General features: G+C 43.7%; 1 protein-coding gene across 3 annotated transcripts in view; it reads right to left on the bottom strand.

Moving 5' to 3' along the window:
• Positions 1 to 201: 201 nt before the first annotated feature.
• Positions 202 to 16,701, bottom strand: part of KHK (ketohexokinase) — a 35,225-nt gene continuing 18,725 nt past the window's right edge. Inside the window, exons 4-8 of one of the 3 annotated variants that reach the window (XM_070734976.1) lie at positions 6,411 to 6,483; positions 4,646 to 4,837; positions 3,008 to 3,096; positions 1,256 to 1,413; positions 202 to 544 (exon numbers count right to left, since the gene is read on the bottom strand). In XM_070734976.1, coding sequence (XP_070591077.1) covers positions 459 to 544; positions 1,256 to 1,413; positions 3,008 to 3,096; positions 4,646 to 4,837; positions 6,411 to 6,483 — 598 coding nt within the window. In that variant the 3' untranslated portion in view covers positions 202 to 458. Of the gene's footprint in view, positions 545 to 1,255; positions 1,414 to 3,007; positions 3,097 to 4,645; positions 4,838 to 6,410; positions 6,484 to 11,448; positions 12,928 to 13,838; positions 14,590 to 16,701 lie in introns of those variants that run through there. The other 2 variants (XM_070734975.1, XM_070734974.1) reach the window with 2 other exon arrangements.

The raw sequence follows: 16,701 nt of genomic DNA, 5'->3' as shown, positions 1-16,701 counted from the left end.
TACAGTAAATTGCTCCCAGCCTTAGTGTCCCAAATAACAACAAGTGAATCACCAGCATCTTAATTCCATGTCCTCTCTCCTCATTACTTCTGGATCTGGCGAGGCACAGGCAATCCCTTTGCTTTCAGGCCTGCCTGTTTACATACACACACACGCAAACCTTGACTGTAATTCCTTGCGTAATCGACCAGAAGCAACCAGCAGCTTCAAGCATTTTATTTATCTTTTTGTGGTTATACAGCGAAACCCTCTTTTTCCTCCTGGCAAGAGACAGGAGCATCTGAGCCAGCTCAGCCAGACTGCATATGGAATGTGTGGCAGGCAGCCTGACATGTCTTCCCACCTGCAGGAGATGCCAGCAGTGCCAGTGCCACTAGGAAATAGTAAACTACTGTCAGAAATACAGTGTCAGTCTACGGTCCAGTGAAATCCAGCAGGTACAGCTTTCAGGATGTTGCTCACACGATCCCATCGTACCCGTGAACCCCGCACTTCCGGCCTGCCACCTGGCATCCGTGGGTTAACGCCGCAGGAAGTGTTTTCCCTGGCACAGAAAAGGAGAGATCAGTTCAGCTTTAGGGCAGATGGGCATAGCTGCTGTTCTTTAAAGTGCAGGAGGTGGAAGGACGATGGTCAGAAGTTTCCTCACCATTTAGATCTGCTACTCGATGCTATTAAGACAGTGGTTTGTTGTGCAGCTTAAAAGTATTCTGTCCAAGACACAAAAGCAATTGCAACGGGTTCTGCCATTCATGCCACACCTACAGCAGTGGTTTTCAACCTTTTAAATGCTGCGACCCCTTAATACAGTTCCTCATGTTGTGGTGACCCCCAACCATAAGTCTAGCGCCAATTCTCCCAGCAGAGCTTTAAGCTGATTGGCAGGAAGGCCAGAGGGACATCCCCACTGTAAACGCCTGATTGGTCGGATTGCAAAACTATGTTCCAAGGTGCCAGAATAGAAGCTTTAGTTCCTAACACCATGGGGATTTTGTCTTTTCCCATGGTCTTAGATCAGTGTTTCCCAACCTTGGCAACTTGGAGATATTTGGACTTCAACTCCCAGAATCCCCCAGCCAGCGAATGCTGGCTGGGGAATTCTGGGAGTTGAAGTCCAAATATCTTCAAGTTGCCAAGGTTGGGAAACACTGTCTTAGATGACCCCTGTGAAACATCATTTGACCCCCAAAGGGGTCCTGACCCCCAGATTGAGAACCCCGGACTTACAGGAAAATGAGAAGCACCCCGAACTTACCCTTGCTTAGAGCCAGGATCACAGCCGCGTTGAATGTGTCTCCAGCCCCCAGAGTGTCCACCACCGTTTCAGGGGAGAATGCGTCTGAATGCACCAGCAGCCCATCTGGTCCCATTGCATCAGCTCCGTACTCAGCCCAAGCACAGATCAAGGTAGCTCTAGAAATGGAATGCAGAAACGAACCTATGTAACGTTTTGGATTCATCAAATGAATAAATACAAATTGGTACACAAGCAGGCAGCTGCATGAATGCATTCCTTCTCTGCAATATTCCAAACCAGGAAAAAAATAAGATGCTTTCCAGGTGTTGCTAAAAGGTGGTACATTTTCACACCTGTCTGCTGCATAGTATTCTGGCGGGACTGAATCCAAAGCACTGGATAGCACTAATAGATACTTTCCTCCCTATTAACTTCCATATAAAAGATTCTCTGCTCCAGGTATTTGGGACCTCAAGAGCATATCTGAAGGCGTGTGAATTACTGCTAGAGACTTTGGCATATACAGTGATACCTTGTCTTACAAACTTAATTGGTTCCGGGACGAGGTTCTTAAGGTGAAAAGTTTGTAAGACGAAACAATGTTTCCCATAGGAATCAATGGAAAAGCGATTAATACGTGCAAGCCCAAAATTCACCCCTTTTGCCAGCCGAAGCGCCTGTTTTTGCACTGCTGGGATTTTCCTGAGGCTCCCCTCTATGGGAAGCCCCACCTCTGGACTTCTGTGTTTTTGTGATGCTGCAATTTCACTGAGGCTCCCCTCCATGGGAAATCCCACCTCCGGACTTCTGTCTTTTTGCAATGCTGCGATTTCACTGAGGCTCCCCTCGCTGGGAAACCCCACCTCCAGACTTCCGTTGCCAACGAGGTGCCCATTTTTGCGCTGCTGGGATTTCCCTGCAGCATCACAAAAACACTGAAGTCCGGAGGTGGGGTTTCCCATGGAGGGAAACCTCGGGGGAATCCCAGCAGCGCAAAAACGGGTGCTTCGGTGGCAACGGAAGTCCGGAGGTGGGGCATCCCAGCGGTGGCGGTGGGTTTGTAAGGTGAAAATAGTTTGTAAGAAGAGGCAAAAAAATCTTAAACCCCAGGTTTGTATCTCGAAAAGTTTGTATGACGAGGCGTTTGTAAGACGAGGTATCACTGTAATTGGAGAGGCTGACTGTTGATTGTCCACCCATTCTAATAATGTTCCCAGGCAAGAAGCTGGACCTGTCTGGGCTTTCCTTTCAGCTTTCAGCCTTTGGCCTAAACAGAAAGAAAGAGAGGACAGACCTTAAGGGAACACTAGATAGGAAGGGGCGAGATAAATCCAATCAATAAAGTATTAAAAGAATTGTGCTTCTGATATAGGATTGCTAACTAAAGCTGCTGCAAAAGACATTGTGCAACAAGCATTTAATCTGGTTTGGAGGTATCGGCAATTCAGACGTGATCAGTATAGTACTGGCTTAGCATGGTATGGTCAGCCTATTGCAGTTTATTCAACTGGGCTCAGTTATACGTGGTTTAGCACGGTCTGGTGTGACTTCAGTCTGAACTTAGCTGTTAAGAAATATCTCTAATGCTGTTGAAAAAGAGTCTTCTCCAAATCATTAAATGACTTGTGATTTGAAGTTTCTTACAATTGGTGAAGTTGGTTGACCTCTACTTTTGTCCCTGAGATTCTCTTCAGTCTGCTATTATTTCACACCACCCCTAATAACTGGTGAAGGATCCAGGTTTGTCCCCATGTTTTGGTTCCCTCCTACCCTGGCTTCAAGCGCCCGTAGAGCCCCTTCACAGCTTCAGGAGCTGAGTAGAATCCAAATGTCTTGGCCACATCTTTGCTGACAAAGACCTAGATGAAGAGAACCACAACAAAGTCACCACTTTTTTGCTATTACGTACGGTAGCATTTCTTGGTGATCAGATAGTACTAAGTGCCTTCAAGGGCTATGTATGAAGAAAATGACTGTCTCACAAGAGCATTGGGGTGTATTCTGGTCAGACATTTAAAGAATTTCACTTTACAGCTGTAGAAATCCCCCAGGAATATTGCTGTTTACCTCTGTGCACACAAAACTCATCAGGCAGAAAATCTCTGGAAATGAGTGACTGAAACAGTACCATTGATTCAGAAAGTGAACTCAGAATCCTTAATAAGGATTCTAACAGGGGATGCCAGTACATCTTCAGTAGCCACAGGGGGAGGAGATGGCAAAGCCTCTCAGGTTTATCCTATGAGAGGAACTTAACTGAAGGGCAGGTTGCTCTTCATCATTGTGCTTTCTTGACCAGCCATTCATTCATTCATTCATTCATTCATTCATTCATTCATTCATTCATTCATTTCATTTCATTCATTCATTCATTCATTCATTCATTCAACTTGTATGCCGCCCACCTCCCCTCTTCAAACAGGTACAACCTGGGCTACACATGGTCTTGGCCAGTGACAGCATCATATTAATTCTATCTGGCCCAGAAACTAAGCAGAGTCACACCAGGCTATTCCTTAGAAGGGTGGCTTTCCAGTAAATCTCAAGGTTACCGATGCTGAACTGGAAAGCCAAAAACACCTCTTGGGAGAGACAGTTGCAGTTTATTTGTAGGCTACTTTTAAGAAAACTCCATGGATGTACAGTATCTACGGAACCATTAAAAGTTAGGCCAAACACAAAAATAAATGACATTTTGGAGTATGTATCTCCCCTCCTAAAGGATTTCCCCCATACCGTATTTTAAACTTACGATCACAAATTTTTGCTGCTCAAGTGAGAAATTTGTTAAGTGAAATTTTCTCCAATTTACTACTTTTCCAGCCACAACTGTTAAGTGAATCTCTGCAGATGTTCAATTATTGACGCAATTGTTAAGTTGTAAGGTGGCTTCCTCATTGACTTTAGCAATAGCAATTAAGACATATATACTTCACCATGCTTTACGGTCCTCTCTAAGTTACAGAGTTGGCCTATTGCCCCCAACAATCTGGGTCCTTATTTTACTGAACTCGGAAGGATGGAAGACTGAGTCAACCTTGAGCTCTTCAGCAGAAGTAGCCTGCAGTAATGCCTTCTAACCACTAAGCTACCACTGCTTATTGGAAGATCACTAAAAGTGATCGCATAACTCCTGGATACTGCAACCATGCTAAATATGAGTCAGTTGCCAAATGTTTGAATTTTCATCACGACTATGGAGATGCTGCAATAGTTATAAGTGTGAACAATGGTCACAAGCCCCTTTTTTCAGTGCTGTTATACTGAAATAGTCATTAAATGAACTATAGTTAAGTTGAAGACTATGTACAAGGGGGTTTAAATCAACCAAGTCTGCATTGGCGTTTTATTCTCCATATGTGGAAAAGAGCTCCAATTAATGGCCAGAAGGAAGTGGCTTCCACTTACATCAACCTGCATCATGCCTTGACCTCTTGAGTCTTGACCCCTTACCACATCTCCATAGCAGAACAGCTGGTACAATTCTGGCCTGGTCTTTTCTACCTCCACAGATGTGGTCACTCGCTCAGATGGTGGCCAGGTTTGGTTATACTTTTCCACCCGTTGCAGCATTTTAACCTGTTCCAAAGCATTCCGCCCCTAGGAGAAAATACTATTGTTAGTGACACAATCTGAGATGTCTGGATTTGATATTATTCCTGGAATTATTGATAGCCTTTGTGAGCTTAGATGCCTCACCACTTATAGTAATTGGGCCATTTGTACTTGCTACTTCCAAAATAGATACCCAGCCACTTATAGAATAGAATTCTTTATTGGCCAAGTGGACACACAAGGAATTTGTCTTTATGGATTGAATAGTGGACTGTGGTGTATTTGATGATCCAAGAAACTCCAGCGAGTATGAAATACTTTATTCTCAACAGTGAATAGGCATGGTTGGTATGTATTTTAAAAGTTTTGCATTCACTGTTCAGCCTATTGCTAGGTTCATCTCAAGTTTCTAGTTGTTTATTATAGGCTATGTTAACAAAATAGTTAACTTGGTTAACCTATTTTCTGATTTCACACAATGCACTGAACCATAAACCAACAGGGTAGGTTCATACATGATAATTTACAGAATAATTTCATAAATCATCATATTGTGGAAACTCATTCTATGTGGCAAACATATGGTCTAATCCTAATCAAGTGCAATCATTTGTCCAGTATATTATTCTTGGCTAGGATTAAATCATTCATATGAATTCGTTAAAAGTAGACATGAATAAAGCTCTAGTCCCTGGTTTTCCTTGCTTTGTTGTTGAGTTATTGGTTTCATTGAGTATTTGGATTTTAGTTGTGATTGCTGTTTTGTTTTATATTAAAATGTCACACTCAAATTTTCTTTCAGAGGTACCATTCCACTGAGTCAAACAAACATAAATAGCATGCAGAAGATAGAAAATAGGGATACCGTGTTTCCCCGAAAATAAGACACTGTCTTATATGAATTTTTGTTCCAAAAGTTGTGCTACGTCTTATTTTCGGGGGGTGCCTTATATTTCTCAAATAAGACAAATTCACAGGCAGAAAAGCTGACACCCCCAAAGAAAGTGTACCGTACTGTACACTGATTACGGCACGGTACCTGTCAGTATGGCACCCACACACACAAACGACAGCACTTATATGGTACAACAGTATACTCCCGCTATTGCAGCTTCCGGCCACCAGAGGAACTACAGTCTACACACTGTAGTGGAGACTGTAATGGCGGTGAGACAGCAGCGGTGAGTCCAGTCTGCTGTACTGGACGGTACAAAGCGATGGAAGGGGCCAGCAGGGGACGCCACGTTATTACAGTACCGCTATGAACAGCTTTGAATGGTACCGTATGTTTTTCCACCGTACCATATGTAAACTTGACTACGCCTTATTTTCGGGGGGTGCCTTATACAAATTCTGCAAAACCTCTGACATGCCTTACTTTCGGGGTACGTCTTATTTTCGGGGAAACAGGGTAGGAAGGAAGAATGAAAGATTGGCCCAATAGAGCAAGCCGTCCGTAGACAAATGCTCAAAGAGATGGGAACAATTCAAACTGATACTGACAATTCACTGCCATGGAACATCACCTGCCTATATGTAAAAGGGTGCCCGCATTTGACCACCACCACCTTATCACAGGAACAATTGAGACCAACCCACTTTCCGGTCAAGGCCTTACCTCCCAATGGATCCACTTGTATTGAGACAGGTCAACTTTTTCAAAATCAGCAGCTGTCACATCTGGCAGATTGCTGCAATTGGGAGAATGGAAAGTGGGAAGAGGAAGACAAAGGTTTAATTAATGCAACAAACTGATTTCTCTTCCATCTTAAATCAGTGAAACGGTAAGCAAATGCATACTTACCATAAAATAAAACAGGAAACGAAACACCTATTGACTTACTCAGCTCAAACTGTATCCTGTGCAGCATCCTGTTTTCTTAGCACCAAACCCAATAATTCTAGCCAATTCAATGGGGACATGAATTGTTTTCTTATTGCTTGTCCCGAGTTTCCAATGAATAAACATATTGCCTCTGAATATGGCGGTTCAGTTATATGCAGAACTAATTTTGCAAGCTTAAAGTTAATTTCACCTCCTACTGGGAGCAATTCCAAAGTTCTTCGGAGCTGCTTTGAGTTACACATCCAAAGGCTTTAAGCTGCACAGGCAGCCATCCCCCGTCTCTATAACTTCATTCCTTTCCCCACAAATTTGACAAAAAGACATATGAAGAAATCTCCTGGTAGATGTATCACATACAATTGGTATGGAATTTATTTACTGTAGAACTGTACCTAGGCATCTAACGGAATCATAATAAACTATAATATGCCAACCTCTTTCTTTGTTTCCATAACAATCTGAATTTGGAGCCATTGCTTGAGGTTAAATTGTAATGTACTGAGAATAAAGAAAGCAGGCAGTATACAGTGAACCCTCGAGTTTCGCGAGGGTTCCGTTCCAGGAACCCTCGCGACAGTCGATTTTTCGCGAAGTAGCGGCGCGGAAGTAAAAGCATCATCTGCGCATGCGTGATCTCTTTTTTTAAAAAAAAAATTAAAAAAAATGGCCGCGCATGCGCAGATGGTGGGGCGACGGCAGTTCGGAGGCTGGCAATGTTTACTTTCCATGCCGGCCACCCCCCACCAGCGCCTCCGAGCTCCTCGCCGCCCGCCCGATTCGCCCCGATTCGCCCCTCTCCCCTATTCGCCCCGTTTTTTTGCCCTGCCCAAGTTGCTAGTCTTCAGTTGCTAGTCCTCAGTGAGGAAATTTATTTTTTGATCCCAGACTTCATTTCAAATCTGGTTTCTTGCACTGCCCAACCAATTTACTAGTCCTCAGTGAGGAAATTTACTTTTTGATCCCAGACTTCATTTTAAATCTGGTTTCTTGCACTGCCCAACCACTATGCTAGTCCTCAGTGAGGAAATTTATTTTTTGATCCCAGACTTCATTTCAAATCTGGTTTCTTGCACTGCCCAACCAATTTACTAGTCCTCAGTGAGGAAATTTACTTTTTGATCCCAGACTTCATTTTAAATCTGGTTTCTTGCACTGCCCAACCACTATGCTAGTCCTCAGTGAGGAAATTTATTTTTTGATCCCAGACTTCATTTCAAATCTGGTTTCTTGCACTGCCCAACCAATTTACTAGTCCTCAGTGAGGAAATTTACTTTTTGATCCCAGACTTCATTTTAAATCTGGTTTCTTGCACTGCCCAACCAATTTACTAGTCCTCAGTGAGGAAATTTACTTTTTGATCCCAGACTTCATTTTAAATCTGGTTTCTTGCACTGCCCAACCACTATGCTAGTCCTCAGTGAGGAAATTTATTTTTTGATCCCAGACTTCATTTCAAATCTGGTTTCTTGCACTGCCCAACCAATTTACTAGTCCTCAGTGAGGAAATTTATTTTTGATCCCAGACTTCATTTCAAATCTGGTTTCTTGCACTGCCCAACCAATTTACTAGTCCTCAGTGAGGAAATTTACTTTTTGATCCCAGACTTCATTTTAAATCTGGTTTCTTGCACTGCCCAACCACTATGCTAGTCCTCAGTGAGGAAATTTATTTTTTGATCCCAGACTTCATTTCAAATCTGGTTTCTTGCACTGCCCAACCAATTTACTAGTCCTCAGTGAGGAAATTTACTTTTTGATCCCAGACTTCATTTTAAATCTGGTTTCTTGCACTGCCCAACCACTATGCTAGTCCTCAGTGAGGAAATTTATTTTTTGATCCCAGACTTCATTTCAAATCTGGTTTCTTGCACTGCCCAACCAATTTACTAGTCCTCAGTGAGGAAATTTACTTTTTGATCCCAGACTTCATTTTAAATCTGGTTTCTTGCACTGCCCAACCACTATGCTAGTCCTCAGTGAGGAAATTTACTTTTTGATCCCAGACTTCATTTTAAATCTGGTTTCTTGCACTGCCCAACCACTATGCTAGTCCTCAGTGAGGAAATTTACTTTTTGATCCCAGACTTCATTTCAAATCTGGTTTCTTGCACTGCCCAACCAATTTACTAGTCCTCAGTGAGGAAATTTACCTTTTTGATCCCAGACTTCATTTTAAATCTGGTTTCTTGCACTGCCCAACCACTATGCTAGTCCTCAGTGAGGAAATTTATTTTTTGATCCCAGACTTCATTTCAAATCTGGTTTCTTGCACTGCCCAACCACTATGCTAGTCCTCAGTGAGGAAATTTATTTTTTGATCCCAGACTTCATTTTAAATCTGGTTTCTTGCACTGCCCAACCACTATGCTAGTCCTCAGTGAGGAAATTTACCTTTTTGATCCCAGACTTCATTTTAAATCTGGTTTCTTGCACTGCCCAACCACTATGCTAGTCCTCAGTGAGGAAATTTATTTTTTGATCCCAGACTTCATTTCAAATCTGGTTTCTTGCACTGCCCAACCAATTTACTAGTCCTCAGTGAGGAAATTTACTTTTTGATCCCAGACTTCATTTTAAATCTGGTTTCTTGCACTGCCCAACCACTATGCTAGTCCTCAGTGAGGAAATTTATTTTTTGATCCCAGACTTCATTTCAAATCTGGTTTCTTGCACTGCCCAACCAATTTACTAGTCCTCAGTGAGGAAATTTACTTTTTGATCCCAGACTTCATTTTAAATCTGGTTTCTTGCACTGCCCAACCACTATGCTAGTCCTCAGTGAGGAAATTTACTTTTTGATCCCAGACTTCATTTTAAATCTGGTTTCTTGCACTGCCCAACCACTATGCTAGTCCTCAGTGAGGAAATTTACTTTTTGATCCCAGACTTCATTTCAAATCTGGTTTCTTGCACTGCCCAACCAATTTACTAGTCCTCAGTGAGGAAATTTACCTTTTTGATCCCAGACTTCATTTTAAATCTGGTTTCTTGCACTGCCCAACCACTATGCTAGTCCTCAGTGAGGAAATTTATTTTTTGATCCCAGACTTCATTTCAAATCTGGTTTCTTGCACTGCCCAACCACTATGCTAGTCCTCAGTGAGGAAATTTATTTTTTGATCCCAGACTTCATTTTAAATCTGGTTTCTTGCACTGCCCAACCACTATGCTAGTCCTCAGTGAGGAAATTTACCTTTTTGATCCCAGACTTCATTTTAAATCTGGTTTCTTGCACTGCCCAACCACTATGCTAGTCCTCAGTGAGGAAATTTATTTTTTGATCCCAGACTTCATTTCAAATCTGGTTTCTTGCACTGCCCAACCAATTTACTAGTCCTCAGTGAGGAAATTTACTTTTTGATCCCAGACTTCATTTTAAATCTGGTTTCTTGCACTGCCCAACCACTATGCTAGTCCTCAGTGAGGAAATTTATTTTTTGATCCCAGACTTCATTTCAAATCTGGTTTCTTGCACTGCCCAACCAATTTACTAGTCCTCAGTGAGGAAATTTACTTTTTGATCCCAGACTTCATTTTAAATCTGGTTTCTTGCACTGCCCAACCACTATGCTAGTCCTCAGTGAGGAAATTTACTTTTTGATCCCAGACTTCATTTTAAATCTGGTTTCTTGCACTGCCCAACCACTATGCTAGTCCTCAGTGAGGAAATTTATTTTTTGATCCCAGACTTCATTTCAAATCTGGTTTCTTGCACTGCCCAACCACTATGCTAGTCCTCAGTGAGGAAATTTATTTTTTGATCCCAGACTTCATTTTAAATCTGGTTTCTTGCACTGCCCAACCACTATGCTAGTCCTCAGTGAGGAAATTTACCTTTTTGATCCCAGACTTCATTTTAAATCTGGTTTCTTGCACTGCCCAACCACTATGCTAGTCCTCAGTGAGGAAATTTATTTTTTGATCCCAGACTTCATTTCAAATCTGGTTTCTTGCACTGCCCAACCAATTTACTAGTCCTCAGTGAGGAAATTTACTTTTTGATCCCAGACTTCATTTTAAATCTGGTTTCTTGCACTGCCCAACCACTATGCTAGTCCTCAGTGAGGAAATTTATTTTTTGATCCCAGACTTCATTTCAAATCTGGTTTCTTGCACTGCCCAACCAATTTACTAGTCCTCAGTGAGGAAATTTACTTTTTGATCCCAGACTTCATTTTAAATCTGGTTTCTTGCACTGCCCAACCACTATGCTAGTCCTCAGTGAGGAAATTTACTTTTTGATCCCAGACTTCATTTTAAATCTGGTTTCTTGCACTGCCCAACCACTATGCTAGTCCTCAGTGAGGAAATTTATTTTTTGATCCCAGACTTCATTTCAAATCTGGTTTCTTGCACTGCCCAACCAATTTACTAGTCCTCAGTGAGGAAATTTACTTTTTGATCCCAGACTTCATTTTAAATCTGGTTTCTTGCACTGCCCAACCACTATGCTAGTCCTCAGTGAGGAAATTTATTTTTTGATCCCAGACTTCATTTTAAATCTGGTTTCTTGCACTGCCCAACCAATTTACTAGTCCTCAGTGAGGAAATTTACTTTTTGATCCCAGACTTCATTTTAAATCTGGTTTCTTGCACTGCCCAACCAAGTTGCTAGAATAAAACCCCCCAGCCCTCACCTGTGTTTGAATTTCATTCACTCACTCAGTCATTCATTCATTCTTCTCTATGCCACTCAGTCCCAACACTGTCAACCCACAAATTACCATTTCCCATCCCCTTAATGTACTGTACTGTACCTCTACCTGTACCTGTACTGTACACATTGAATAACACACTTAGTCATCCTGATAGAAATAACAAAAATATTTATTTACATTTTTACATTTTTTGGGGGGGGTTAGCATAACTAGGATAAATCTGGATCTTCTTCTATCACCATGTCTACAATGGACGCTGCAGGTGATGTTGTGGCAGACCTCTTGGTTCTCGTGACAAACATAGTTATGGGCAGTTGTTGGCGCTTTTTCTTTTCCTTGGCTAACAAGGCTCTGTATGGTGCAATGGTGTTGTCAAGGGAGGCCTTAAATTGAAAATAGCGAGTCATGTGGGGATCCCAAAGTTCCGCCATGCGTTGGAGATTTGCAGCAGCTTTGTTCATTTCTGCAAGCCGCTCCAGCGTTAGGCCAACATCTTCTTGTTCCTCACCTTGTTCAGCTCCCTCTTCCTCCTCTTCTTCACTCGCTGACCTGGTCAGCTCCTCCAGATCTTTGTCTGTCAGCGGTAGGCCATGCTCATCAAGCAAACCATTGACTTCCTCTGGTGTCATGTCAACGAAGCCTTCTCCACCCAGTGCCTGTGCCAGCTTCACAGAGTTCTGGACTGCAGCATCTTGAATTTCTTCGGGAGCAAACTCCCTGTGAGCATGCACCACTTCTGGCCACAATTTCTTCCAGCAGGCATTCATTGTCTGCGACTTCATATCCACTAAGGCACTCCGAATGTTCGTCAGACAAGATGCAATTGTGTACTGACGCCAGTAGGCCTTCAATGTGAAGTTTGCATCAGCATCCATTGCTGCCACGATGCTTGCAAGAGAATTGCGCATGTACAGTGCCTTAAATGCGCGGATAACACCTTGATCCATCGGCTGGATAAGCGATGTGGTGTTTGGTGGCAAGAATTCGACTTGCACCCCATCATGTTCATGTTCCAGGTCATCATGGCCTCCCGCATTGTCCATTAGGAGAAGCACTTTGAAATTGAGTCCTTTGCCAGCCAAATAAACCTGCACCTGTGGGATGAAGCACTGATTAAACCAGTCCCGCGTGAGGGGTTTTGTAATCCATGCTTTAGGATTATGCATCCAGTACACTGGCAATGAATTCTTGTTTCTGTTCTTGAGGGCTCTTGGATTTCGTGACCTATAGATTAGCCCTGGCTTCAGCAAAAAGCCTGCTGCATTCCCACACATGATCAAAGTCACCCGATCTTTCATGGCCTTAAAGCCAGGGGCTTTGGCTTCATCTTGCATCAAGAAAGTCCTTGAAGGCATCCTCTTCCAGAACAGGCCTGTTTCGTCCATGTTGAACACCTGTTCTGGAAGGTAGCCCCCTTCTGCAATTAGCTCTTTAAACGTGCCCTGGACAAAGTTTTCGGCTGCACCTGTATCTGCTGAGGCAGCTTCTCCGTGCAATGACACACTCTTCAGGCCATAGCGCCGTTGAAATTTCTCAAACCACCCTTTGCTTGCTGTGAATGTGGCTGGGGCTGAGGCTAAAGAAGCAGATGTTGACGGCTGGGGGTCTCCAGGGTCATCAGCGCCTTCATCTACAGAGAATGACAGGAAAGGGAGAGAGAAGTGACTTGAATGAAAGCATACAGTCCTTCCTTCCCTTCTCTCCTTCCCTCCCTCCTTCCCTCCTCCCTCCCTTCTCTCCTTCCCTCCTACCTTCCTTCTCTCCTTCCTTCCCTCCCTCCCTTCCCTCCCTCCTTCCCTCCTTCCTTCCCTCCTCCCTCCCTTCTCTCCTTCCCTCCTTCCTTCCTTCTCTCCTTCCTTCCCTCCCTCCTCCCTCCCTTCCCTCCCTCCTTCCCTCCTTCCTTCCCTCCTCCCTCCCTTCTCTCCTTCCCTCCCTCCTTCCCTCCTTCCTTCCCTCCTCCCTCCCTTCTCTCCTTCCCTCCCTCCTTCCCTCCCTCCTTCCCTCCCTCCTTCCCTCCCTCCTTCCCTCCTTCCTTCCCTCCTTCCTTCCCTCCTCCCTCCCTTCTCTCCTTCCCTCCTTCTCTCCTTCCTTCCCTCCCTCCCTTCCCTCCCTCCTTCCCTCCTTCCTTCCCTCCTCCCTCCCTTCTCTCCTTCCCTCCCTCCTTCCCTCCCTCCTTCCCTCCTTCCTTCCCTCCTTCCTTCCCTCCTCCCTCCCTTCTCTCCTTCCCTCCTTCCCTCCTTCCCTCCCTTCCCTCCCTCCTTCCTTCCCTCCTCCCTCCCTTCTCTCCTTCCCTCCTTCCTTCCTTCTCTCCTTCCTTCCCTCCCTCCCTTCCCTCCCTCCTTCCCTCCTTCCTTCCCTCCTCCCTCCCTTCTCTCCTTCCCTCCTTCCTTCCTTCTCTCCTTCCTTCCCTCCCTCCTCCCTCCCTTCCCTCCCTCCTTCCCTCCTTCCTCCCTTCTCTCCCTCCCTCCCTCCTTCCCTTCTCTCCTTCCCTCCTTCCTTAAAAAACACTTAAATACACTTATAAAAAACACCATTCCTTACCTCGGTCTACCCCATCTGCATCTGTGTGTTCAAGACGGTTGTACAATTGCTGCGCCTTGGTTCGGATAGTGTTCGTATCCAAAGCAATGCTCTTTTTTCGGCAGTCTTCTAGCCACACAGACAAACCAGCTTCCATCTTCATAAGCCTTTTGTTTCTAGGCGTCACTACTCTTTTGGCAGCCTTGTTGAATGATATCAGAGAAGTTTGCCTTATCTTCTTCTCATCTTTCTTAATGTATCGCACAGTCGATTCGTTGAGCCCATAATGGCGACCAACCTCTACATTAGAATGTCCCGCTTTCAGCATGTCCAACAGTTCAATCTTTTCCTTGATTGTCAACATCTTCCGGGTCTTTTTAGCATCGCCTCCACTCCGGATTGAACGTTTAGGTGCCATCTTCAAAGAAGATCCAAACAGATCCAAGGCACAGATGGAAGACACAGATGCAAAGCACAGCAACTCCAAGGCAGATGGAAGACACAGATGCACAGATGGAAGACACAGATGCAAACCACAGCAACTCCAAGGCAGATGGAAGACACAGATGCACAGATGGAAGACACAGATGCAAACCACAGCAACTCCAAGGCAGATGGAAGACACAGATGCACAGATGGAAGACACAGATGCAAACCACAGCAACTCCAAGGCACAGATGGAAGACACAGCTCGAAGGAACTGCTCGAAGGAACTGCTCGAAGAAACGTCTGGAAGGAACGGCTCGAAGGCTCGAAGGAACGGCTGCAAAAACTTTTGCAAAAGTTGCAAAACCGATTGCAATTGCAAAGCTGATTGCAATTGCAAAGCTGATTGGCCGAGATTTCGGCCAATCAGCAATGACGCGTGACGTCATCGGGCGGGAAAAACCAAGCAGTTTTTTTTTTTTAAAATTTTTCTTTTTTAAATTTTTTTTTAAATTTTTTCCGGAAAATCGCGATGTAGCGCTCGCGAGAATCGAGATGGTAACAATTGGTTTAAAATAGCGAAATAGCCCTTTCGCGATCCTTGAGGACGCGAAACTCGAGGGTTCACTGTATACACATAAACTCAAATACATTATCATAGAACTAGATGGACCATGAGGTCTTTTTCTGCCGTCAATCTTCTATGTTCCTATGTTTCTAGAAAACAATGATGGCTATTAGTCTACACAGTGGTTCTCAACCTTTCTAATGCTGCAACCCCTTAATACAGTTCCTCATGTTGAGGTGACCCCCAGCCATAAGTCTAGCGCTAATTCTCCCAACAGAGCTTTTGGCAGGAAGGTTAGAGGGACACCCCCACTGTAAACGGTTGATTGGTCGGATTGTAAAAATATGTTCCAAGGCGCCAGAATAGAAGCTTTAGTTCCTAACACCAGGGGAATTTTGTCTTTTCCCCTGGTCTTAGGCTACCCCTGTGAAATGGTCATTCGAACCCTAGGTTGTGAACCACTGGTTTGGTCAAAAGTAATGTGATGGGAGAATTTAGAGAAATAAAACAAGCACCAATAGAAAGCGCTCAGGCGGTAATACTTTTGGGTTGGAAGGATGCAACCAAATGGACAATGCAAAATTGGTATAGGTACATGGTGGACCACATTCAATTTGAGATTTATGGATAAAAGGATGAATTTGGTTAATGAAACTGACTTGCGACAACAGATGGGACGATGGGACAAGGCAAGACGATATATGGCGAGCAGAATCCGAGACCAAGCTACAAGAAACAAATTGGAATCACTTTATAATAAATAGATATTTTGCTCTTGGGTTACAATGGTTTATACAAGAAACACACCCGATTTGGTGGTGGGGTATGAATGTTTGTCTGGTGGTGGGCACAATTCACAAAATACTTGTTTTATGTTGTGTGAGTCTTATATTGTAAAAAATCAATAAAAATATTAATTAAAAAAAAGAGAACCACTGGTCTGCATAGTGCTAAAAAATAAAAAATAAACATGAGAAAAAAGTCTAATCTCAACTGCTTGCTAAGCCTGTAATAATTGCACATATAAGCTATTCAGTAACAGTGAGATTGACCTGCCTACCCTTGCTCTGCGTCTATGAATTGTCCTGGACTTTCCGCTATTACGGCAGCAAGCTTGACCCGAATTGAGTTTGATCCTCTGTTCTCAGTTTGTTCCTTTTATTTCATAGTCCCCTCACTTTGAAAACACTGCCTTAGCACTAGGCCATACTTAGGGGCTTCATCTGGAGATATTGAGCATGGAAATGGATGACATTTAATTCTCAGTCCTCAATTTTACTGTACCCGAAATGGATTTGGTTTTAATGATTAACCCACTATCCTAGGAGATAGACACAGAGACTGCTTTGATCAAAGGCCACAAGAATCACATTCAGAAAGATGACAAGCATGGGCCTTCGGCATGTCCCCAAATTATTAACCAGACCTTGACTCTCTATTGGTAATGGGAGACAGAAAACGCACACTTCCCACCCCTTGAAAAAAGCTAAGGGAAGGGAAGGTATCACATAAGCTTTTGCATATACAATGATACCTTGTCTTACGAACTTAATTGGTTCCGGGAAGAGGTTTGTAAGGTGAAAAGTTTGTAAGACGAAATAATGTTTCCCATAGCAATCAATGGAAAACTGATCGATGTGTGTAAGCCCAAAATGTAACCCTTTTTCAAGTCAAAGCGCCTGTTTTTGCGCTGGTGGGATTCCCCTGAAACTCCCCTCCATGGGAAACCCCACCTCCTGACTTCCGTGTTTTTGCGATGCTGTAGGGAAATTCCAGGAGGGGAATCCCAGGATCACAAAAACGGGCGCTCTGGAAGTGGGGTTTCCCAGTGAGGGAAGCCTCAGCGAAATCGCATCATCGCAAAAACACAGAAGTCCGGAGGTGGGGTTT

This window comes from Erythrolamprus reginae, chromosome 1, assembly GCF_031021105.1.
Source record: "Erythrolamprus reginae isolate rEryReg1 chromosome 1, rEryReg1.hap1, whole genome shotgun sequence".
NCBI classification, from domain to species: domain Eukaryota; kingdom Metazoa; phylum Chordata; class Lepidosauria; order Squamata; family Dipsadidae; genus Erythrolamprus; species Erythrolamprus reginae.
The sequence above is the reverse complement of the archived record's forward strand: the minus strand, read 5'-3'. Positions and strand labels throughout refer to the sequence as shown.